General features: G+C 34.0%; 1 protein-coding gene and 1 pseudogene across 5 annotated transcripts in view; both read left to right on the top strand.

The window, feature by feature from the left end:
* Positions 1–26954, top strand: part of PCLO (piccolo presynaptic cytomatrix protein) — a 370863-nt gene that overhangs the window by 246552 nt on the left and 97357 nt on the right. For all 5 annotated transcript variants that reach the window (XM_070470006.1, XM_070469997.1, XM_020878346.2 and 2 more), the window contains exon 10: positions 15538–15663. In XM_070470006.1, the coding sequence (XP_070326107.1) occupies positions 15538–15663 (126 nt within the window). The remainder of the gene's footprint in view (positions 1–15537; positions 15664–26954) is intronic.
* LOC139036660 (U2 spliceosomal RNA) lies at positions 14827–14899 on the top strand (annotated as a pseudogene).

Genomic DNA, 26954 nt, shown 5'->3' with positions numbered 1-26954 from the left:
TAGATTTTGCAAAATAAGAAAAGAGGATTATAGTTTTGAATTATATACTAGGAATATATTATATTATCTCTATGCATGATCCTTTTTATTTTAATATTTGTCTAAAATAATAATAAAAATACTTGTTATGTTTATCCTGCATTACTATGGAATGTATTTTCTTTGTATACCATAGTAGCCTGATCTCATTCTAAACTAAATATTTTACAACAATTTGTATTGTCTTCAAATAAGTCTTAAGTACCTCAGAGGGATTTAAATGCATGTATATTGGGCTGCCCTGGTAGCTCACATGGTAAAGAATCTGCCTAAAATGTAGGGGACCCAGGATGTAGGGGACCCAGGTTCAATCCCTAGGTCAGGAAGATTTCCTGAAGAAGGGAATTGCTACCCACTCCAGTATTCTTGCCTAGAGAATTCAATGGACAGAGGTTCCTGGTGGGCTATAGTCCTTGGGGTCGCAGAGTCTGACATGACTGAGCCACTAACAGTTTCACACACAAAAAAATTTATATGAAAGACTAGAGTAAGAAATGGCAATTTTTGCCAAACAGTATCTAGCAGTTTGAAGTTAGTGGCAGACAAACCCTGGCATAGAGCATTTACACTCCTGGCTAATCTCTGTTATTTGCTGGTCTACCAAAAGCTTAGTTTGAGTGACTAAATATTTGATGATCCTAAGATTTTACTGGTTTTCTAGCTATCATGTCATTTTTATGTTAATATTTTCATGAAAAAATTGAGTAGATCTTTTAGAGATGCATACTCAAATATTTACAGATGAATCAATGTCTTGTGTAGAGTTTGCTTCACAATTAGCTGTGCAGAAAGTGGTGAAGAAATAGATGGAACAGAATTGACATAGTTTGATTAATTTGGAGCTGCAAGATTAACTACACTGGGTTTTATTACAACCTTGTCACTACTTTTTTATATGTATGAAACTTTGGGTAATAGAAAATAGTTATGTTAAGTAGTTAGAACAGGAAAAAGGAGTCCAGAATGGTGGTGGCTAAAAGACAAGGAAAGGAAAAGTTCGTGAAAATAGAACAAAGGAAGATTCAAGGGCCAGAGTGAGGACCTCAGGTAAAACAAACTGCACTCCTGACTAGCCCAGTTTACATAGGGCAGGCCCAGGGCGAGGAGAGAAAAACATATTAAAAAGAGGAGCCAAAATTGGGCTGGAGGCCTCTCTTCTTTTCGTGTCTTTTGGGTTGGTATACCTTCATGCCTCAAGGATGTATTTCCTTTACTTTCTAGATAAAACTGAGCTGTAACATGGAGCTGTACACTGATCCTTCTGAGGGCTGTTGGGGGAGTTTGTAATTTCCTCTGTTCTGCCTTGTCACAACAAAAATTTGAAGTGACGGATGGACCAGTGTTATAGCCCTCGGATGGACCAGTGTTACAGCTCAGTTTTATTTAGAAAGCAAAGGAAAATACATACTCGAGGCGTGAGGGCGTGGCAACCCAAAAGACAGGAAAAGAAGAGAGGCCTCTTCTTTAATAGGAGAGGGCCTCGTGCTTTAATAGGAGAATCTGAAATGTGAATAATTACCATAGTAAAACTTAAGGAACAACTGAGACAAAGTCAGGGAATTTACAAAACTTTTTTGTTCATAGACATCTGTATATATGTATAGGTGTGTGCACACATACACATCTGTACCATTATTTATACTATTTTATGATGTATGTAGAGGGAAATACATGCATACTGTCTTTTGTTAAGTGGTCAATAACTTTAAGCAAATAGATCATTTAATTTTGACTATAAGCTTCAAAGATATAGGTGCTGATCAACAACTGTACAGTGGTTTTGAAAACCTTTAGTCACCCAAGCACAAAGCAGTGAAATGGAGAAAATAGGACATGAGTTTTAGAATCAGAAAGTCCTGAACTGGAGTTCAGCTCTATCACTTCTTTAAATTTTGAGAATGAGTATACTCATCCTTAAAATAAGATCAGTTCTCTATATCTCACATAATGGCAAATGAACCTGACACAAAATCTTTTCCTTAGTGTAAATCAAAAGAATTATTTTCTCTTAGAAATTATCAGAAAAAAAGATAAAATGTAATACTCAAGAAGTGAGTCTCTTTCTTTTTTATTTAGAGCTCCATCTTAACATCTTCAGAAACACAGCTGTTCAAAACAAGTCAGAGAAATTTTTCTGAATTTAAAAAAGATATCTGCTTATGTTAAAGTTCCATACTGGACTGGCTCTATCTGCAAGGTTAGAAGTACAGATTAGAAAGTGTAATAATGAAGAACATTAAGAACGGTTAGTTTCAAAAGATAGCAGTGTCTTCGCTGGACATAGTGGCTCATTTTCTGTACCTCTTTAGTCCACCATCTTCATGAACTTTTAGAAACAAGAGACAAATGTAACAGATCTCACTGGATCTGAGTTGGTAGGAATACCAAAGGTGGATAGCCCTTTTAAAATTATTATTTTAACAACTTTATTGTGGTGTAACTTATATCATGAATGTGCATGTTATAAATGACTTTATAAATTTGTGGAGTTGTGTGACTATCATGACAATCTTGTTTTGGAACATTTCAAACACTACAAAAAGTTCCCTTGAGTCTGATAGCAATAGCCACTTCCAGCATTCCTCTCCCAATCACAGGCAGGAAGTTTACTTTCTGTCTCTGATACTACCCTTTTTGGGTTCTTCATATAAATTAAATTGTACGGTTTCAGTTTTGATGTCTGACTCCTTTCAATTACCAGTACTTTTTAAGTTTATCTATGTTGTAGCATGTATCAGATGTTTGTTCTATTTATTGTTAAGAAGTACTTCATTGTTTGAATTCTCTATACTTATTTATCCATTGGATTTTTCGTGGTTTCACTTAAAATTTGCACACAAATTTTACTTTGGACATATATTTTTGTATGATGTCCTAGAAATGGAGTTTCTCAGTTACATGGTGAGTTTCTTTTTAACTATTTAACAGTTGCCAGATAGGTTTTCCAAAGTGAAGTTACCATATTCCATTCTTACCAGCAATGTCTAAGGATTCTACTTGCTCCACGAGTTTGCCAGCACTTCGTAATGTCTGTCTTTTGGGGAGAGTGTGGATGATAGTGTGTTGTTTTAACTTTAATTTTCCTAATGACTTGTGATGACAGTGAAAGTGACAGTTGCTCAGTTGTGTCCAACTCTTCGTGACCCGGTGGACTATACAGTCCAGGGAATTCTCCAACCAGAATACTGGAGTGGGCAGCCTTTCGCTTCTCCAGGAGATCTTCCCAACCAGGAATCAAACCAGGCTCTCCTGCATTGCAGGTGGATTCTTTACCAACTGAACTATGAACATATTTTTAGGTGGTTAAAGTCAAAGCATACATATTCTTTGGTAAAATACTTATTAAGAATTTTTTTCCATTATTCAAGTTCTTTGTCTTAATACAGAGTTGTGAGAGTTCTTTATATATTTTGAATGGGTCTCTTAGAAGTTACATGGAGTGCATCTATTTCCTTCTAGTTTTTTGTCTTGTCTTTTTATTTCTTAAAGGTGTATTTTAAAGAAAAACTTTACATTTTAATAGAATTCAATTTATTATTATTTTTAGTTTGTGAACCATGCTGCTAATAGTGTATTAAGAACTATTCTGAGGTCAAAAAGATTTTCTCCGAGAGGTTTTATACCAGAAAATTTCTCTTATGTTTATATACTTTAAACATTCAGGTCAGTTACCTATTTTGTACCTATTTGTGTATATGGTATGATGCTGACATCCAAGCTCATTTTTTTGAACCACTAATGAATATTTAATTGTACAAGGACCTTTTGTTAAAGAAACAAATCTCGCATTGAATTGCCTTGGTATCTTTATCAAAAATCAATCTATCATTAATTCAAGAATTTATTTCTGGAATCTCAATTCTGTTCTGTTTGATTATATGCCTAACTGTTACACTTTTTTGCTTACTCTGTAGCTTCATATCAGGTTTTGAAATCTGATAATGTAATTGCTCCAACTTTTTTTTTCATTGTTTTGGCTACTCTATATTCTTTTAATTTCCATATTTTTTAGTATCTACTTACTGGGATTATGATAGGGGTCACATTGAAACTATAGATCAATTTGAAAAGAATTGCTATCTTACCAACATTGACTCTTATAATTCATGTATGTGTAATATCTCTTCCTTTACTGAGCTGTCCTTTAATTTTTCAGTACAGTTTTATAGTTTCCAGTGCAAAACTAGAATTTCTATGTTTAATGTCATCCTAATTATTCTGTTCTTCTTGGAAGAAGAATTGAGAATGGAATTTTTTTAACAGCTTTATTAGATATAATTTCTATCTTATCAGTTTCACTCATGGTGAGTGTAAGATTCATTGATTTTTTTGTTTGCCTTTTTTTAAGCTTTTTATTTTATATTGTCGTATAGCCAATTAACAATGTAGTGATAGTTTCAGGTGGACAGCAAAAAGGCTCAGCCATACATACACAGGTATCCAAGAATGGAATTGCTTTCTTAATTCCAATTTGGGATTATTCACTCCCATTTTATAAAAATGCATTTGATTTTTGTACACTGACCTTTTAGTTTATAGTCTTACTAGTGTTTTTAGTTCTAATAGGTTTTTTGTGGAGTCCTTAGGGTTTTCTACAAGCAAGATTATGTTGTCTACAAATAAAGACAGCTTTACTTCTTCCATTCCAATGGGGATAAGTTTGTATAAATTTCCTGTCCTTTTTGCACTTTCTAAAACTTGTGGTACAATACTGAGCAGAGTAGTGAGAGGAGACATCCTTGCTTTGTTCCTGAAGAACATCAGTGACTAGTTGTGACAGTAATGCAGGGATTCTACCCTAAGCCTATTATAAAATCCCTTTATCTCTTCCCCTCTAAAACTCATTGGAAAGATTTTTATTGGCCTAAAATTTTAGAAAAGTGAGCAGAAGTATTTAAGAACAGCTTTCAAACAAACAGTATCTGATCAGACTTTGCACTTTCTTCTCTTCACCAATGGAACTCTCAAATCCTGGCAATATGAAGAGGTATTGAATTAATTATGTTTTCATATTTGAAAGAGGATAAAGAGTTTACATGCATGCATACATATATACGTACTCAGCAAATAAACCCTCATATTCACTCTGGTTTATATTTCAATAATTTTTTATGGAAATGGTTACATTTGTGACAATGACCTTATTTACATAGGTTAGGGTTAGGGTCATTATATTGTACCAATATGCAACCAAAGAAATTATGCATGTAAAATTCTAAGAATGAAAATTAAAATCTCAAATAAGTTTGAAAGGTATGAACATAGTTATATGTTGCTGTACAGTTATTCACTGTACACTTGATTCTTTTTCCTTTGCTTCTAAAATAATTTGAAAGTATAACCAATTCCACCAAATACAGATACCATTCTTCTTTTTCTTTCTTACTAATGAGTGTTTACAATGAAAACCCACAAATTTAAAGTAGAGGTTATTTAGATAGATAGTTACATTCAGACTCTAGATGGAACCTTCTAGATGGTAATTATAGTTTTATAAATATCTTGTTTAGTATTTCTTGAAGATATCATATTATAATCAGCAGATTAGTTTAGAAAAATGCCCCCATGTTCCATGGAATATATTCCATAGTCAGTAAAAATACTGGAACAAAAATTTAGCTACCTTTTATAACTGTTAAATTTGCTTGAAAATTTTTCCAAATAATATAGGATTACATAAAGTAGAATCAAAATAAACAAATCTTTCACTTTCCCACTGTAAAAGTAAATAGTTCATGTTGAATGTAAACTGAACTTCAACCTAGATATGAGGCAGACATGCAAAAAGCCTGTGGTAACAATTCTACTTCCAAGAATTTGCAAGATATTTGAAGAAGTAGAGCTAATCCACAGCAAACATTGAATACATGAGATTGTCTACTGAAAGTTAAAATAAGTCACAAACCATGGGTACGTGTATATACACATACAATTTTTGTACTGCATATCTTCGTTTGTTCAAAGAATTTATTAATGGGAGATAGAGAATATATCTTTCACCACTTTTTCATGAAGATTTTCATTTCTCTTTCCTCTTAGAAATCTAAAAAAGCAAACCTCCCATCTAGTCTTCTAAATACATGTATCATTTTCAGCTCTCTTCTTTGTATGTGTATGTGAAATGAGTATGTGTGTGTCATGTATATATAGATAGCTGGCTGGCTGGCTAGATGAATAGATAGATAGATCCTCAGTAAATTATGGTAGTAGTGAAAACTATAAGATAAAAATGAAAACTGTCATAATCTGACAATTTATACTCTCTTTCTTTCCTTTCTTCTTTATACCCAGGTACACACCCAGTAAATGTTAGGAGTATATTCTAAAGTAGTTTACATACATATTTTGTATACAGGGATAAATTACCTAACAAAAACATTTTCCTGTTACATCAAAAGTTCTTCATAAGCATAAGTTTAATTAATTTTATTATATTTGTAGATATTTAATCATCTATATCCACCATTCCTCAGTTGCTAAACAGTATTTACTCTTGGTACGAGTTCCTCATTCACATCATCACTTTTTCTGACATCTGTCAAGATAAATATTGCTTGTAGAAATGTGTTCCTGCCATTAAGTGACATTATAGGCTGTGCTTTTAACTGGGGATGGATGAACACATTTTTCTGTTTTTCTTAGTAAATTAAAATTAAAAGAATTAATGATTGATTCTGTAAGGAAAGGGTAAAGACATTCAAGATGTTTAACCTACAGGTTAAGGAGGGTAATTTGGTGATGTTAATATTAAATATATGGATATATTTAGATATATATAGTATTTGATTTTGTCTTGGAAAATGGATAATAAGAAATGAGATTCAATTAAAAGAGAAAAGACTTCTAGAATATTTTCTAAAATTATCTTCTAGAATATTTTTTTGACAATTAGAGTGATGAGCAAAGAACAAGAATGTGGGACTCAGGAAGAAAAGTGGACTCTAATCTTGGTTGTTTTACTTGCTAGCCAATGTAGCCAAGTTTCTAACCTCCCATAGTCTCAGCTGCTTTGTCCTAAAATGAGATGGACAATGCCTAACATGAAAAGTTATAGAGATAATTTAAAAATGCAAAGTAGGAGAAACTCTAGAAATGTTACTTTTTTTCCCTTCTATCCCTGAAGATGTTACCAGAGAGATTGAAAACAAGGAATATAATACATATAATATTGGTACAAAGTAGAAACACCAAATAGAATTCATTAGTTCAAAGTCATGTATTTTGAAACATACAACTAAAAGTTTCATAAATCTTATGCAGTAGAAAACTAGATGAAAATAAGTAAAAGAAGCTCACTTTTTGTTTAAAGCACAATTTCAGAGGAATGTTTATTCTTAGTCTGGCCACCTAATAACATATAATATTTATTCTTAATTTCAGATAGTATTATAGTAACAGTTTTTAAAAATAGAGTAATGAATATAACCAAAGTAATTATATTAAATAACTCTTTGTGAAAAATATTCCCTAACATATACTGGATAGTTGAATCTGTTGAACTGTGTTGAATACCTCTTTTACTAGAGCAAATTGATTTTGATGAGCCCAGGTTTAGCCGGTAGCACAAAAATAATCTGGACACCTGGATTTTTTTTATAGTATCCCTACAGTGACTCAGCAAATTTAGAACTTTTTCTCCAAATCAGTTTTTCAGCTACTCCCCCAAGTAGTGGTGATTATAATATTATTATGTTATCAGGCCTGTGTATACTTCATTCTCTATAGATTTGCATACTAAGATATATAAGTATTAATATTACATATTCATTTAACAGATATATATGACATAGTAACAAACGCTAAAATACAAAAATGATAAAATCTTTAATACTGAAAAGGTAACAATTTCATCTTTGTAGTGGCTGATAAAGTTATAAGTGATAAGACATTTATGCATCAGTAGAAAAATGGCAATGGCACCCCACTCCAGTCCTCTTGCCTGGAGAGTCCCATGGACGGAGGAGCCTGGTGGGCTGCAGTCCATGGGGTTGCGAAGAGTCAGACACGACTGAGCGACTTCACTTTCACTTTTCACCTTCATACACTGGAGAAGGAAACGGCAACCCACTCCAGTGTTCTTGCCTGGAGAATCCCAGGGACGTCGGAGCCTGGTGGGCTGCCGTCTATGGGGTCACACTGAGTCAGACACGACTGAAGCGACTTAGCAGCAGCAGCAGCAGTGGAAAAATGGAAACTACAGTGACAAAACAAGTAGAGTCTTTCCCAAGTGATCACTTACAGCTTCAGATTAAATGCTATTTAAAACATATGCATTACCATATGTAGATGATCTAGTGGGAAGTTGCTGAATAACACAGGGAGTTCAACCCCATATTCTGTGACAACCTGTAGGGGTGGGATGGGAGGTGGTGGGAAGGTTCAAGAGGGAAGGGGTATATGTATACTTACAGCTAATTCACAGTGTTGTATGGCAGAAATGAACACAACATTGTAAAACAGTTACCCTCCAATTAAAAATAAATTTAAAAACATTAAATGCTGCTGTTTAATCCACAAGCGGCCTAAACCCAAAATGTTTCCTCTCCTTAGTATTGACTGAGAGATACTGACTCCCCAGTATTTTTTGCATCCTGGTAGTTTCTCCTTTTAATGGCCTAATTGCAATGTCTCTCATCACTCTCCCCTCTGCAACTGAAAGAGAAAGGGAAGGGCTATGTATGCAGCTCCCCAACCCATCCTTTCTCATCCTATACCATGTTCCTTGGCTCTAGCCTAACAGGAGACTCATCTCTAACCCATTCATTTGGAGTGTGGGCTCCACTCTAGCATTACTGTATATTAGGTGTTGTCTTGAGCAGTTAACCTCACAAAACCTTATTTTATTCATGTAGAATGGAGGGTTTCATTTTTGTTATTTTTAATTTTAAGATTCATTGTGTTAATATAATTTTACAGACATTTTCCAAGAACAGAGTACAATACAAATCTATTATTTTTAACATCACTGTAACTGATGCATTAGCCCTCTATTTAGTTCAGTCACTCAGTCGTGTCCGACTTTTTGCGACACCATGGACCACGGCATACTGAGCGTTAGCCCTATGCAGAGAAAATTAGACACTTCAAAGTTTCAAAACTGAAAATTAGACGTCATTTTTTCATCCATTCATGATTTACATTTACAAATTTAGTGTAGCCTAAATGCCATGTACTTGCTACACACCTTATACTAGAACCCCAGCGATGCGGAACTGATACACAGAACTCTTCCTCTTCATTTATGAAGGGCAACAGGTTTTCTGCTCATAGCCTATTTTCCCTTTATCTCCTACCCTCTATCGCTGCTCAATCACATGGTTAAGTACTATAAACACAGCTATCCCACTGGTTTTGCTACCAAGATAATATCCCTGTATATTGTGTACACAGAAAACTCAGAATGCAGCTTTCATCTTGGTATTAATTTTTTGTTGATGAGTAACAAGTTACCACAAATTTAGTGCCTTAAAACAACACACATTTAGTATCTCAATGTTTTTGTAGTTCAAGAATCTCAAGCATGGCTTAACTAGGTCCCCTGATCAGGAACTCACATAGCTGCAATTTGTGTGTTGTCTGGGAAGGCAGTCATCATGATAATTCTATTTAACATTCATTACCAAACATAGTTACAAAAGTTTTTTCTTGTGATAAAAACTTTTAAGATCTACTCTCAGCAACTATCAAACATGTAAGCTAAAATAAAGATGATGTGGAAGCCCTAAAATTTTCTTGGTGAAAATTATTTCTGAAGCATTTCAGAAAGAGGAAATCCTATGCCCTCTTAGTAAAAATACTTTATCAGTTCATATATCATCTGACATTTGAAAGATGTTGCTTAACAAACTCAGAACACCAGTGTCTTTTGATGTATTATTGTTATTTAATCGCTCAGTCATGTCCAACTCTTTGCAACCCCATGAACTATATATAGCCTGCAAAGCTCCTCTGTCCATGGGGTTTCCCAGGCAAGAATACCGGAGTGCGTTGCCATTTCCTTCTGCAGGAGATCTTCCCAATCCAGGTATCAAACCCATGTCTCTATAAAGTGCATTCTATACCACTGTGCCGCTTTTGACTTATATCCATGACTTATCTTCCTTATTTCCCATGCCAGTGGCCATTTCAGTCCTATGGCAGGCCAGCTTGGACCTATCTCATCCAGGATGGTCTAAGGGTGAATAGCATTTTATACATGCTTTGAAGCCCATGCAACATTTTTACCTTAGTATTATGCAAATTACATTAGAAAAAGACAAGTGGTGAACTTTTGTTCATAGAAATGTGAAATACAATATTCACTTCAAATTCTTTATGAATGTTTACATATTTAAAAGTAGGAAAGAAGATTTTATACAGTAATTGGCTGGATTAAAAAAAGCTAATGGTTGAAAAGCTGAGTTTGTATGTCCAGACTTACAGTTGGATTATATTTGGCATGAATATGGTGTTTCCATTTTGATGTTTCTGGAAACAGTCAAGTATGGATTGCTTATAATGCAATTGATGAACTTTGTCATGTTTGTAGAAATGTTTTCTTATAATGAACAAAAGTAAGCAAAGTTAGAGAACAAATAGTGAAATATTCTTTGTCTTTGTTTTCAAATATTAATGAATTTATATAGCATTTGATAAGATGCAAAGGAAATCACTATGGATTTTTAATGTAGTTTGATTTTTCTAAATATTTTCTTGGATAATTTATAACAATAGGTACAAGAGATAAAAATAAACTTTTACAGTCTTATGTAAGAGTATAATTAAGATGAACTACAAAAATACATTTAATTGAACTATCCTTTGTGTATTTTTCATTATCCTTAGTACATCATTAGCATTGATATTTATTGTCTTTGTTGTTCAATCGCTAAGTCATGTCCAACTCTTTGTAACCCTGTGAACTGCAGCACACCAGCTTTCTCTGTCCGTTATTATCTTTCTGAGTTTCATCAAACTCATGTCCATGGAGTCAGTGATGCCATCCAACCATCTCATCCTCTGTCACCCACTTCTCTTTTTGCCCTCAATTTTTCCTGGCATCAGGGTATTTTCCAATGAGTCAGATCTTCACACCAGGTGCCGAAAGTATAGGAGCTTCAGTTTCAGCATCAGTCCTTCCAATGAATATATTCATATTAATGTAGACAATATATTTATATAGACAACCTTTCTTCTTCTTCAGCCCAACTAATTATATGACTAAACTAAGCAGTATATCTCTGTTCTATAATAACTTTATTATGAATAATAAATTATTGATTTAAAGACTGCTGTTCATAAGATAGTATGTTCATTGATGAAGTTTCCTTTTCCTTGAGGCTTAGATGTAGCACATGAGAGTGTTGAAATGAAACAAGTATTGGGTTCAATGCATGAGACAGGGTGCTTGGGGCTGGTGCACTGGCTTGGGGAGGGAGGTGGGTGGAGGGTTTAGGATGGGGAACAAATGTACACCCGTGGTGGATCCATGTCAATGTATGGCAAAACCACTACAATATTGTAAAGTAATTAGCCTCCAATTAAAATAAATAAATTTATATTAAAAAATTTTAAAAAGAAAGAAACAAGTATTGTAATTTTGCCCACATTTAGTGCTCTAATTATAACATCATGATATTTTCATGTTATTTAATAATGGAAATAAAAACATTTTTGTAATACCTTAAATATCAGAGCATGTAATGTAACATAAACATATAAGAGTAAAGTAGATTTTAACTGCAAATTTAAATTCAAATGTGAGGATGTTTCCATAGTATGCTTATGTTTATTTTATGTACAGCTTACTTTTTTATTTTTTCATTTCAATTCATTGAGGTATAATGGCCTTACAAAATTATAAGATATTTAAGGTGTACATCATGGTGGTTTATGAATGCTTTGTGTTGTAGTTGCTTATAGATTTCCCTTTAAGACTTCCTTAACCACATTTATGCTTATATGTTATAAAATTACTGTAACTTTTGATTATCTCTTTTACTAAAGCTCCTATGTTCTTTACAGTAATTGTTGGCCTCTCTTCTCTGCCATACTGTGAGCTGAAGAGCAAAACCAGTGTACTTTCATGATTTCAGAGGAAACATTTTAGCAATGTTTCTAGATGGAATAGAAACAGGGAGGAAAATAAGTTTTTGTTGTTAAAAATTTGTAAAAGTTAAAACCAATAGTATCACTTATCAAGGACCACTTAGATTTAAGCATTTCAGTTAAAAACTAATTTTGCCTCTTAGGTTTATCAAATTTTTTATTGACATTCTGCTTTTTAGATTTGAGCTGATGTGTTTTATTTATATAGAAGTGTTTTTGTTTGTTCTGTCTATAATCAATACATAAAATATCAAAGTACAACTATATAAATGGTAAATTAAAGTGTCTAGATTTAAATTCTTAGAAAGTATATAAATTAAATTCATACTTATGGCATCCAAATTAGTATATAAGCAACTACTGTAAAATAAAAGATGTTTCCTTCCTAGGTCTTTTTATTTTCTAACTTGCTTTTCTTTCACAAACTTTAAATATTTCTATGTTACTTTATTGTATACATGAAAATCAGTAGCAATTAACACAGCAGGATTAACAAGAAGAAAAATAGCTTTCGAAAATTTGCTATGTATTAGAAGTGGTTTCTATATACATTGACCCTTGAACAATATGTGTTTGAACTGCATGGTTTCATTTAAATGGAGATTTTTTTCAAAAGTAGATATATAATGCTACACAATCCACAGTTGGTTGAATCCAGGGATATAGGACTGGGTACATAGAGAAATCTTGTATACAAAGGGCTGAGTATAAGTTATATGAGGATTTTCACCTGCACAGAGGGTCAGCACCTCAACCCCCAGGTTGTGGAAGAGTCAACTGTCTATCAAATCTCATTTTTCACAGTATTTTCATGGCTATGTATTACTCCTATTTTACCAAAGACACTGATTTGTAAAGTATATTAAGAAAGTGTTGAATTCATTAGCATGAAACTGTATTTTACAAAATTAAATAATTATTGTGGGTATAGTCATAAATTCCTGTTACAGATCCTTTACTACAAGATTTGAGAATGTACTCAGTCACTAAAAATCAAATGGCACTAAGAACCCAACTACTTATCTTCAAGACAAAGTCATTTTGCAAAATGAAAACGCAATTAGTTTTTTTAAGTAGTCACATGTTAATTAATAGATTCAGAAATTCTACTTTTTAAGCTACACCTTTACAAGGTATAGCAATTTTATTTGTAGTTTCTAAGTATATGGCTACACCATATTTTGTATAGTATAGAATTATTCTTATGAACTGTATTTATATGGTAATTTTTTTCCATTTTTTAATTTAAATATATTTTTAAAAGTTTTACAGTGTTGTGTCAGTTTCTGCCATACAACAGTTTTTAAGCTTAAAAAGAAATAAGAGCAGTGCCATGAGCACTTTACTATATACCCTACTATGTTCTGCTATTATCTAGCATAAATGTTGATACAAAACTTGGTCTTGAAAAATATGCCTTTACCCTAAAGAAATCTCATCAATCATCTTTTGGGATCCCAGGTTGACCATGTCTTAAAATTGACATGGATATATTGACCACATTAGAAATTCAGTATATGTATCTGTTTTATGAAATATTTAATAAGTGATGAATTGCAGCTTGTGAGTGATTCAACCATGAAAAATAAAGCCAAATCTTAAGAATCTATTTTTATTTTTTCTGGAAAAATTCCATGGGAAAATCCTTTAAATATGACCAGCTATTTTTAAATTCTCATTTTGTAATTTCTAAAATGGCTTAACACTATATATATATACACACATATATATAAAATAACTGAATAAATAGTGGCTGATAACTTTTCTTCATCTTTTACTCTTTATTAGTATCTATCTAATGTCTTATTTTAGAATCAGTCCTGGTGAATCTTTAAATGCTAATGTCTAAGAAATCAACTTTAGTTGAGACTGAAAGTCATATATAATACATGCTCTATGTCATAAAGTAAATCCTAGCCTTCACTGATCCAGTTATGTTCAGTTTGGATCATCAATTAATCTCTAAGAACAGGAACACTGAGCTAAGAAACTTGTGACAGAAAAGCTTCACAAGTGGGGCCACAGAGAGCTAGTATCTTATTTAACTCTGACCCTTGGCAACCCTTTGTAAAAACATGCAGTTAATTTGCTTTGTTTTTGTTTTGAGGCTAAATCTTCAGAACACTTGCTCTGGTGTAAAAGCAGGTCTCAGGATGAGAGTAGGGAGTGGGGGTACTGGGGAAAAGAGGGAGAATAGAGGGGGGAGACAAGGAAGGAAGGATGAAAGGGAGGAAGGAGGAAGGAAGAAAAGGAAAGAGTAAATTCATTTGGAAGTATCATGTCACCTGAAAATAGCCAGTATTTTACCAAAATACGCCCCTACTAGATAAATGAAGAAGCAGCCCATAATTCAGCTACTGCTTGTGGAATGTTTGAATTGTGTTGATGATAACTAGAGGGATTCTTTTTGAGGAGTTAAGTAGGAAAGGAACAGGATTTGGAAGAGACCCGGCTTTTAATTTTAGAGATTTTGAAAGAGTTGGAAATGGTACTTCAGTCACTGAATGAGATGTTTAATTAATTGTGTCTTCAGTAGACGATAATTCTGCTTTCATTTAGTGCTTTCATTTTAAAATCTTCTTGACATTTGTAGCAAAAATATATATGGAGCTGTATACACTAGCTGTTTTTTAGCTTACTCTTTTAAAAAGATAAAATGTCAACAGTGTATGTGATTCAATTAGATCTCTCATAATAATCATCGCTTCTCGGCCTTTTGGCTAAGATCAAGTATAGTATGTAGATTTCTCATAATAATCATTCTCCATCTTTCATCTGCATGGCTAATTATAAAATCTGTTCTGTGGAATAAGGAACAGTTTACCAAGTTGCTCATCAGTAAAGAATGCTTTTATTACCCCTGTATTAAGTGCCGTATTAATGCACAAACAGTATTAGTTTATGAATTAAGGCTGAAATGTGAATAATAATTCATAAGTTATGATCATGTTTTCACTTTATCAGTTGCAGTCATTTATGTCTTCTCAATTTATGATAGCCATTACTTCCTTTTTGTAAGTTAAATGCTCGTCAATTTCATAAATGAATTTTTTGCTCTGAAATTATTTATACTGGGAACATCTTCATATAAAATTCTTGCAACATATATGATCAAAACATATATGGACAAAACTTTATTATATTATTGAATATGGCTGAAATAAAAAATAAAAATGATTTGTTAATGTCAGATTAATCATTATATATCCTACCAAGATCTCAGATACTTCTCTTCCCTATCAACTACTATGAAATTGTAATATTGTTCTTTTGTTATCAGTGTCCAGTTCCAGTATTCATTTGGGGTTAACTTCTACATATCAGAACCCATTTTTCTTGCACCTTATCACTTGTGATAACTGTTGTCCTTTCTTAACTTATTGCTAATAATTTGCTAACTTTTTAATACAGGTAATGGATTAGGAATTAGAATTGTGGGTGGTAAAGAAATCCCTGGACATAGCGGAGAAATTGGAGCCTATATTGCCAAGATTCTTCCTGGGGGAAGTGCCGAACAGACAGGGAAACTTGTGGAAGGTAAGAATAAGAATTTCAGAGTAAATTAAAATGAATGTGCTCATATTAAACATATCTTAATTTGATCTGAAAATTTTCTCTTCTTTTACTATCTAGGAAAACCTCTCCTTGTGGTTAAAAGTGACGTTGTGGTATAGTAAAGGAAGATATGTCCGCCATTGTATTCATTTTATTTTCAATTGCATTGTCCTTTTGGCATTTGCATTGCTGAGGGAGCATCTTGTTTAAGAAACAGTAATTAGTCAAGATTTTTTTACTGACTGAGGCAATATTATACTTTTAAAAAGTACTTCGATTAAAGGGACTAGTGATTCATAAACACCAAGAAAAATCATATTGAAATCAGTGCCATAAAAACATCAGATGATTTGATAGCTGCTAAAGTCAGGTCAACAAACTGTGGATGACCCACAGGCCAAATCCATCTGCTGCTTGTTTCTGTAAGAATTGTTTTATTGGAACATGGCCAGGATTGTTAATTTACATATTGAACATGAGTATTTCCCACTGCACAAACAGTACTGCATTCACAACAAGCTATATGATTTGCAAAGCCTAAATATATTCTCTCTGATCCTTTAGAGAAAAAATAATTGTCAAATCCTATGATAGGTACTATTCTATTCAACTTATTACATCAAAAGTATTAAAATAATGAACTTTACAAGAATATAGTGGGCCATTCAATTTCAGTAAAATGTTACCTTGCTTCTCAAGATGATGTGGTCATTTACATTTTCAAAAAGCCAACATAGAGAGAGCTTATAAGATTTCAGTGATATTATTTGTCATGAATATTTTTATCAAAAAGCAAGTTTTATTGTAAATCATGTTTTTGTTTTTATCCTAAATTAGATGCTTATTTAGGAAGTGTTTTGCTGTCACTTCATAGTTTAATGTTGCCTGCTATTGTTTAAAGCTTAATCATGTTAAAATTATTCACTGCCATGGTCTTAAATATATTGGAACCTACCAAAAAGTCCCTGGATATTTTGACAGACTTGAGTCAGTATTTATTTATCACAGTGTTCTGCTGAAACCAGCTTGACTAACTCACTGTGAGAAGCTTTGCACATCTCTTCCTAGCTTCACTTTGAGTGTCATCATTTTGATAGCTTAAATAGGCCATGGTGAGATTATTTAAAAATGAAAATAGACAAAAATGCTATAAATCAGACCTTTTTGTTCATTTAGTTGCTTGTTGATTTTCAGAAAACTAGTTTACCAGGATATTGCCAAATATATAGCTGAAAGCATATTATTAAAAATATTCTAATTATATTCATACAACAGGAAAAATTGGGAGGGCTAGCTAAATGAAAGAGAAGACTATATGAATCAAAACATAACCATTGTGAACAAACACTGGATCTGTATGAATTTTCAATGACTATAATCCTATCATGCCTAATACTACTCTCTTGGTATTACAGTCTAGGTAAGATACAAAGATTGAGGCCCATTTGTAAGTATGGGCATTATATGTTTACTTTCAGATAGCATACTTCAGAAAGAAATGAATGTGCTGTTTGTCTTTTAGAATAAAATTTGCAACTTAGTAACTTTGCCTAATATAGTTTAACAAAAATACTTGAATAATTTAAAAATAAAATTTCATAACCTTCTCTATCTTTACAACATGAAAATCACCAAATGCTACAAGTCAGGATGATTTTTTTAAGTACAGTTTCAATGAAGCACTCTGTGATGAAGTGATTCTCTTTGTATTTGGTAGCTTATGTGGGTATTTTTAAATTCATGCACCTAAATTAAAAATAGATGTAATGCAAACTCATTCAAGAAAGAAAACTGAAATGAACCTAAAATTACATTTGTGATTTTACAACTCAGAGACTGCCATTAAAGTCCTCATCTTTTTTTGGAACTGCGTGTTTTGCAGTTTGTTTCATTGGTTTAAGTGGGAACTCATTAAAAGCTATATGCATATGACTTGGGATTCCCTGCTGCTGCTGCTGCTGCTGCTGCTGAGTCGCCTCAGTCGTGTCCGACTCTGTGCGACCCCATAGATGGCAGCCCACCAGGCTCCACTGTCCCTGGGATTCTCCAGACAAGAACACTGGAGTGGGTTGCCATTTCCTTCTCCAATGCATGAAAGGAAAAGTGAAAGTGAAGTCGCTCAGTCATGTCTGACTCTTCGCCACCCCGTGGACTGCAGCCCACCAGGCTCCTCCATCCATGGGATTTTCCAGGCAAGAGTACTGCAGTGGGCTGCCATCGCCTTCTCTGTGGGATTCCCTCGTGGCTCAGAAAAGAATCTGCCTGCAAGGCAAGAGACCTGGGTTTGATTCCTGGGTCAGGAAGATCCCCTGTCACTTAAGATTTTACTTTTATTAATTGTATTATTTGTTAATTCTCCCAAAGTTTTGCCAAAGTGCCAAGCCAGGCCTTTCTGAGTATAACTCCTCTGACTAGAGTTCAGTTTTTGCATAACTCATAGCCATAATTTGCTACTTATGACTTCCAAATTTACTTTATTTTCTCATAAAACATAAATCTTTAATACAGTTCTTGGTAGTATTTCTGTTAGATTCATGATGATATTGGATTGGCCAAAAAGTTTGTTTTTCCATTAAATGTTATGGGAAAACAAATGAACTTTCTGGCCAACCTAATATCTTAACTGTCAAAATAGATCCTCTATTTGAAACATGAAATATTTTGAGGAGTGATTTTGACATGTGAAGGGCTTCCCTGGTGGCTCAGATGGTGAAGAATCTGCCTGCAATGCAGGAGAGCTGGCTTCAGTCCCTGGGTTGGGAAGATCCCCTGGAGAAGGGAACGGCTACCCACTCCAGTTATTCTTAGCTGGAGAATTCCATGGAAAGAGGAGCCTAGTGGGCTATAGTCTATGGGGTCACAAAGAGTCTGACATGACTGAATAACTAGCACTTTCACTTCTGACATAGGATAAATCATTTACTTTCTCCTATCCATAAAGCTATACCTATGTTCTATGCTACCAGGCTAAAATGATAAAGATTCATTATTTTTTTTTTAGTCTACAAATGAACTGACTAGATGGCTATCAGTCCAAGTTAGTATCTACAGACTTACTTTGTTGAGACCAGTATGTTTTCTGACTTTATTATGTGTGCAGGTACTCAGTCCTGTCTGATTCTTTATGACCCCATGGACTGCAGCCCACCAGCCTCCTCTGTTCATGAAACTTTCCAGGCAAGAATACTAGAGTGGGTTGGCATTTCTGTCTCCAAGGAATCTTTCCAATCCAGGGATTGAACCTGCATCTCGTGCATCTTCTGAATTGGCAGGCAAATTCTTTACTACCAGCGCCACCTGGGATGCCTCTATATTTTGTTTTGTCTACAATTATGTTTCATTCATATGTGATATCCTTAGGGAACTGAGCCTCAAGCTGGAATAGATGATCAAAATATTTCAGAGCAGTAGATTCATTGAAACAGTACTCTGATTTTTATGCCTGATGTGAAATATTATAATAATACCAATTCTCTATCACTGGAGTTTTGGATTTTTTTTAATTTTTAAAATTGTGTTCATGAATGTTAATTTTTAAAAATTTATTCATTGAAGAGATTGAATTTGGCTAATTTGCCACAGTATGAAGTTAATTCTTTCCTAAGGAATATTATATGTGTATATGTGTGTGTGTGTGTGTGTGTGTGTGTGTGCATAAATAGATGGATGAAATGTGTTTTTGTGTTTATGTAATTTAGTTTCTCCATTTTTATAATGAATTCCAGGTAGACACAGGAATTGATTTAATCTCTTCCTGATATGTCTTTTTTTCTACATTCTGTATCAGAAGTATATAGACAGTCTTTATGACCCAAAATTGTCTTCCAGTTGATTTAAAATGTGAATGACAATTGATTGACTATAGAATTTTTAGACTGTATTTTTTACCACTCCAAAATATGAAGCTACTGTTCACAGTTTAACCGTCTACTGTTTTTTCTAAATTTGGTCATTTTTCTATCATAAGTTTTTCAGACTTTTCATGGTTTGACATGTTAACAACACTCCGTGGCATGGACTCTGTGTTGATTTTTCAAATCTCCTCTACTTTATTCTCTGAACTTACACATTTAAAACATACTGATCAATGATGTAGATTTCTTGATGTTCATATTTCTGAAAGTACCCACTTATATAACTAAATTATTAAATGGAAGAGAAAAAAATGACCCCAGTATATTTCCTGAATCAATGCAATAGAAAATATTCCTTTAATTTAAATTTCCTGAACCAATATTTTAGTCTACAGTGGTTTTCTGAAAGAACTCAGGCAATCAGGTACTTCACAGATCCTAATCATTCAAAATCTTAAAATTTATCTCCCAGAAACATTTAGTAAACATTCTTAAACAACTAATAGACAAAGAATGATCTGCTGCTGCCTATTATCCTGTTTTTTCACACATAAGTTCAGTCTTTGTTAAGAAAATGAAGACAAAATATCTAGCAGATTAAGTCACAAATCTAAGTTTCTAGAGTGCCAGGTTTTGCTATTTGCTTTAAGATTAAAATGCTAACAGTTTTAGATCAACAATGTTGGAGCCATGAAATGCTCACCAGTATTGGGGTTTTGAAAGTGAAAGTGAAGTCGCTCAGTCATGTCCTACTCTTTGCGGCCCCTTGGACTGTAGCCTACCAGGCTCCTCTGTCCATGGGATTCTCCAGGCAAGAGTACTGGAGTGGCTTACCATTTCCTTCTCCAGGGGATCTTCCCAACCCAGGGATCGAATCCGGGTCTCCCACACTGTAGGCAGACGCTTTACCATCTGAGCCACCAGGGAAGTCTGATTTTGGTCTTTTTTTTTTTAATTGGAGGATAAATATGCTGGTTTCTGCAGTAAAGCAGTGAGGATGAGTCATAATTCAGGCACACACAGGCGCGCGCGCACACACACACACACACACATCCCCCACCCTATTGAGCTGTCCTCCCTGGTCCTTCCTACCTGTCTCTCCCTCCTTTCCCACCCCTCCAAGGCATCACAAGACACTAGGCTGGGCTCCACATGTTACATAGCAGCTTCCCACTAGTTACCTGTTTTACGTACAATAGAATAGATATGTCAGTGCCACTTTCTCTGTCCTGCCCTCTCCTTTACCTGGGCTTCCCTTGTGGCTCAGCTGGTAAAGAATCCACCTGCAATGCTGGAGACCTGGGTTCAATCCCTGAATTGGGAAGATCCCCTGGAGAAGGGAAAGGCTGCCTGCTGTGTCTACAAGTTCATTCTCTTCATCTGCATCTCCATTCCTTCCCTGCATATAGATTCATGATATTGTTTCTTTTTTAATTAATTTGAGCACTTAAAAGTATACTAAATATATGGACTTTGAAAGTATATTTATAACTTGCCACTTCCATTTTAAATCTCTGTCCTTAGGCAAATGATTATAAACCTTATGTATATTAAATAACTATACAAAGTTCTGTATAATCAACACTACGATTAACAGGCTCAAAGAATTAGAGATTTCTTCAGTAATAAGCTTACTTTTCTGTAGGCTATTTTACCTATTGAAACCTATATATCACTGCAATTTTAGGAAGTTTTGAACTCATGGCATGTTTTAAAAATAACATTTTCTTTAAAAATAACTCTTAGAGAATAGCAAGGAGAAATAAGAAAGCCTTCTTAAGTGAACAATGCAAAAAGTAGAGGGAAACGATAGACTGGGAAAGACTAGAGCTCTCTTCAAGAAAATTGGATATTCCAAGGGAACATTTCATGCAAAGATGAGCACAATAAAGGACAGACATGGCAAGGACCTAACAGAAACAGAAGAGATTAAGAGAGGTAGCAAGAATACACAGAACTATACCCAAAAGTTCTTAATGACCCAGATAACTGTGATGGTGTGGTCACCTAGAGCCAGACATCTGGAGTGTGAAGTCAAGTGGGCCTTAGGAAGCATTGCTATGAATAAAGCTAGCAGATGTGATGGAATTCCAGTTGAGCTAATTCATATCCTAAAAGATGATGCTGTTAATGTGCTACACTCAATGTGCCAGTAAATTTGGAAAACTCAGCAATAGCCACAGGACTTTAAAAGTTCAGTTTTCATTCCAATCCCAAGGAAAGACAATGCCAAAGAATGTTCAAACTACCTTGCAATTGGACTTATTTCATATGCTAGCAAAGTAATGCTCAAACTCTTTCAAGCTAGGCTTTGCTTCAATAGTACATGAACTAAGAACTTCCAGATGTACAAGCTGGATTTAGAAAAGGCAGAGGAACCAGAGATCAATTTGCAATCATCTGCTGGATCATAGAAAAGCGAGAAAATTCCAAAAAATGTCTACTTCTGCTATATTAACTATGCTAAAGCCTTTGACTGTGTAGGTAACAACAAACTGTGGAAAATTCTAAAAGAGATGGGAATACCAGACCACCTTACTTGCCCTCTTAAGAAACCTGTATGCAGGTCAGGCAACAGTTAGAACCAGACATGGAACATGGACTGGTTCCACATTGGGAAAGGAGTATGTCAAGGCTGTATATTTGCACCCTGCTTGTTTGACTTCTGTGCAGAATGCAAGACTCACAAGCTGGAATGAAGCTTGGGAGAAATACCATCAACCTCAGATAATCAGATGACACTACTCTAATGACAGAAAGCAAAGAGGAACTAAAGAGCCTCTTGATGAGGGTGAAAGAGGAGAGTGAAAAAGCTGGCTTAAAACTCAGTGTTAAAAAAACTAAGATCATGGTTCCCATAACATCATGGCAAATAGATGGGGAAACATTGGAAACAGTGACAGATTTAATTTTCTTGGGCTCCAGAATTCCTACAGATTGTGACTATAGCCACTAAATTAAAAGACGCTTGCTCCTTGGTCAAAAAAGCTATAACAAACATAGCATATTAAAAAAGCAGAGGCATCACTTTGCTGACAAAGGTCCATATAGTCAAAGCTATGGTTTTTCCAGTAGTTGTGTACGGATGTGAGAGTTGGAGGTGGAGCACCGAAGAATTAATGCTTTCTAACTGTGGTGCTGGAGAAGACTATTGATAGTCCCTTGGACAGCGAGGAAATCAAGCCAATCATAAAGGAAATCACCCGTGAATATTCATTGGGTGGAATGATGCTGAAGCTGAAGCCCTAATACTTTGGCCTTCTTATGTGAAATGCCAACTGATTGGAAAAGAACCTGATGCTGGGAAAGATTGAGGGCAAAAGAAGAACGGGTGACAGAGGATGAGATGGTTGAATAGCATCACCAACTCAATGGACGTGAGTTGGAGCAAACTCCAGGAGACGGTGAAGGACAGGGAAACCTGATGTGCTGCTGGTCATAGGGTCACAAAGAATTGGACATGAATTAGCAACTGAACAATAAAAACAACTTTATGTATTCTTCACAGGTCAAAGTTCCAACCATCTCCAAATTTGAGGCGTCTATAACACAATTGTCAGTATTTTATGAACAGGCACAGACTTTGTTCATTTTTTATCTGATAAAGACCAAGTTCAGTTCTTTGGGTTCAATACCATTTGTGCCTCTTATCTCTTTTGTCTTTTGACATGGAGTTCTTTTTTCTCCATACCCAGTGCTCAACACAGGTGCCTCATAAAATATTTCAAGCAATATATGTAGAAATGAGTAATGAAGAATTCCTTTTTAATTACAAAATTTGGTACTCACTAATATATCATTCCATACAAGGTTATGTGAAGCAAAAAAAAAAAAAATGATATTGAGTTGGCCAAAATGTTCATCCAGGTTTTTCTGTAAGATGTTACAGAAAATGAACATTTTGACTAACCCAGTATGTGTACTCACATTCTTACTACTGGTAAAGAATCATGTACATTTAAAACAGCATCTATATTTGTAAACACAACTTTTGATTATCTTTTAAGAAAGGAAGTTCAAAATAGTTTCTTCTGGGCACATGTTCTTATAACTGTGGACTTAGGTGCTCATAAATTTATATATGTTTGCTCTCTCTTTTTTCTTTTCTCTTAGTTTTTCTTTGCCCTGAATTTAAATTCAGGTGTCTGGAGTGGGAGTGGGTAATTGGATGGTTCCTGATAGAGAAAAAACTCTCCTAATCTGGAAAGTGCAGCACCCTTCCCCTCTGGTGGGTTCTTCTCCAGTCCAAAATCTCCCAATTATCATATTGGCCCTGTGATGGAGAGCGGGTGAAGGGCACAAAACAGATGAGCCTTAAATTCAAAGTTAAAATATTAACTCAAAATAACAAGTCCTACGTGGAAGTGTTTGCTGCCTGACACATCTCTTTCTGACTTATTTGCACTTAAGTGGTGCGTGCACTTAAATGGTGAGCTTTCAATCCTGGAAAATTTTACTGAAGCAACTCAGTGGTTGCATTTCTCTGTTACATGATGAAAACAGAAAGTCAGAGTTTGATGTTTACTAATTCATTGAAAATGGATGTGATTTTCCTTAGTCTGAGCCTTCTCCACAATCAGGAAAATTGCTTTAATAGATTTGCCTTTTAAGATTCCTCATGTAGTGGGGTACACAGCTCAACGTGCCACATCTTTTGTTCTGCCCTCCCTCATGGGAATGGGGTAGGGGTGCTTCTTCACATTCTGGTTTGATGTATGCAATATAACACTTAATTGGGTACCAACGTGCAATTTTTGTTGCAAGTGTTTGAGCATACAAAAAAGCTATAGAGAGTAGTATGGTAAACATGCATGTATTCATCAGACTGTTTTAAGGCTCAGTGTTTTGCCTATTTGCTTCATATTTTTAGGAGAAATAAGTATCTATAAATCAACGAAAGTCTCCTATAGTCACCTCTCCTCATCCAAACCTCTTACTAACCCAAAATATATCACCAGACAGTATGAGAATATCCTTCACTTGCTTTAATTTATGTTTATGTATGCATTCATAAAGTTTATAAGGATTCATTTTGCTTGTTTATAAAATTTTATAGAAATGATAGCTTACTGTACATGCATTTTTGCCACATTTTTTAGTCCCAACATTTATGAGATTTATCTAAAGTGGTACATGTAGCTGTAGTTGTTTAACTGCAGGGCAGAATTTTTTTAAGGAAAGAAAACTTCATTTTTATTATTTTTAAAAAACTTTCTTGGGTGTAGTTAATTCACAATGTTGTGTTCATTTCAGGTGTACAGCAAAGTGAATCTCTTATACATTTTCTACTCTTTTTTAGATTCTTTTCATATAAAGGCCATTTCAGAGTAGTGAGTAGAGTTCCCTGTGCTACACAGTGGGTCCTTATTAGTTACATATTTTATATATATAGTGGTATGTATGTGTCAGTCCCAATCTTCCTCTGATAGCCATAAGTTTATTACCTACATCAGTAACTTTCTGTTTTGTAGATACATTCACTTGTAGTACGGGGCAGAATTCTATTACCATATGGCTCAACAACATTTAAATATTTCTGGTTATTTATATTACATATGAGGTTTTTGGTTTTTTGTATATATTTCAAACAATGCTGTAATTCATTTTCTGAAATGCTTTCCTTTTCCTTTTGCGCATATGCAGAAGTTTCTTCTACGGGTTCATTTTCTGGGTGATAATAACTCATATTGTTAAATAATGTAAGAGAATATTATGTGGTTTCTTCAACTGTAGTTGATTTTTCCAAATTGCTCTCCAAAGTGTTATACCATTTTTACATTCATCTGTAGTAAATTAGTGTTCTTATTCCTTTATATTCTTGTTCCTTTTACTCTGAATTTTCTTTTTCAAATATAATGTAAAATGATAGCCCACTGTGTTCTTCATTTGTCTGCCTTCAGTAATATTGAATGTGATAGTATTTTATCAATCTTATTAGCTTTTGGGTTTTCCTCATCTGTGATTTGCTTGTTTCTTTGGCTTATTCTTTATTGAATTGTTTGTGTATTTTTAATTGAAGGTCAGAATCTTTATATATTCTGGTTATAAGCATTTGTCAAGTAGGTAGCCGAGTATGTGGCTTGTTTCTTTTGTTTCTTTAGTGTCTGTCTTTTTTTTAAGTTGAAATTGAAACATAGTCAGCTTATCATTTTGTTTCTCTTTAGTAGTATAAATGTTCTATGTTATTTGGGAAATTGTCCTTGTTCTGAAACCCTCAAATATTAGCCTGTATTTTTTTCTAAAACTTTTAAAATCTCACTTTTTATATAATGCCCTTATTGATGTAGAATTCAGTTGTTTTGAATCCATCTGTGGTCTGAGAAATTTTAGTTTTCTCCCCCATCAGTAAGGATAATCAGTTGCAAGTGCACAATTTATTGACTAATGTAGCATTGCTCCACTGATCTACAATACCCCATCTGTCATATATTGATTTTTTTATACATGGTGGATCTTTTATAAGATCTTTGTTCTATGAGATATTGATCTATTTGTCTATCCCTACATCAGTGTCACACTTTTAATTATGATGCCTTTATTTTAAGTTCTGACATATGATAGGTAATCTACCATACTGCTATTCAAAATCAACTTGGGACAGTTCTTGAACTTTGATCATCTTGCATATACATTCTAGAACTGGCTTGTTAGTTTCCAGGAAGATCTCTGTTGAAATTTGACAGTAATTTTATTGAAGGTATAAATTAATGTAGAAACAAATGTTATATTGAGTCTTATGTATTTGAGTCTTCCATGGGTTCTCAATGCGGGACCTTTGCTCTTCTTAGAGATTTAATCATTGTGTTTTGAATCAATACAATAAACTAAGTTAGGACATTTAAAGAAATTAATACATAGCAATTGTTAAACTTATTGAAAAGTTGTATCATTTTATATTAACCTATTACAATATTGTGTCTCCAGAAAAAGAGTAAAAAATACAAATTAAAATTTGTTTAGGAAGTATAATGGGACAGACCTAACCCTTTATATGCATGTTGTTGGTCCTAAGTTTTATTTAATCACTGGACTTCTGATCTTATTCTCCAACTGATTTTTCCCATAGTATTGTGTATCATAACATCATAATTTTGAAATACATTACCTGTGTAATACTTTTCATATTTCAACAGTTTTCATAAGAGAATAGTAAATCTATAAGAACTAAACATCTTTTAGCCATTGAATCAAAAGCAGTTATTTGTTTATATTGATAGATTGTCCAACTAAAAATTAATTGAAATATTTTGAAGATAAATTATATCTTTATTATTGATAATAAAATCATATTTGTTTGGAGAATGCTGTTTGAAGCTAAGATAGGAATATATGTTAAGTAGGAAGATAGTGTTAAGTTCTAAATGTAGCTTCAAGAAACTTCTTAATGAATCAGTAGAGATATAGACTAGGAGAAAAAAA

Source organism: Odocoileus virginianus, chromosome 1, assembly GCF_023699985.2.
Source record: "Odocoileus virginianus isolate 20LAN1187 ecotype Illinois chromosome 1, Ovbor_1.2, whole genome shotgun sequence".
Taxonomy (NCBI): Eukaryota; Metazoa; Chordata; class Mammalia; order Artiodactyla; family Cervidae; genus Odocoileus; species Odocoileus virginianus.
The sequence above is the reverse complement of the archived record's forward strand: the minus strand, read 5'-3'. Positions and strand labels throughout refer to the sequence as shown.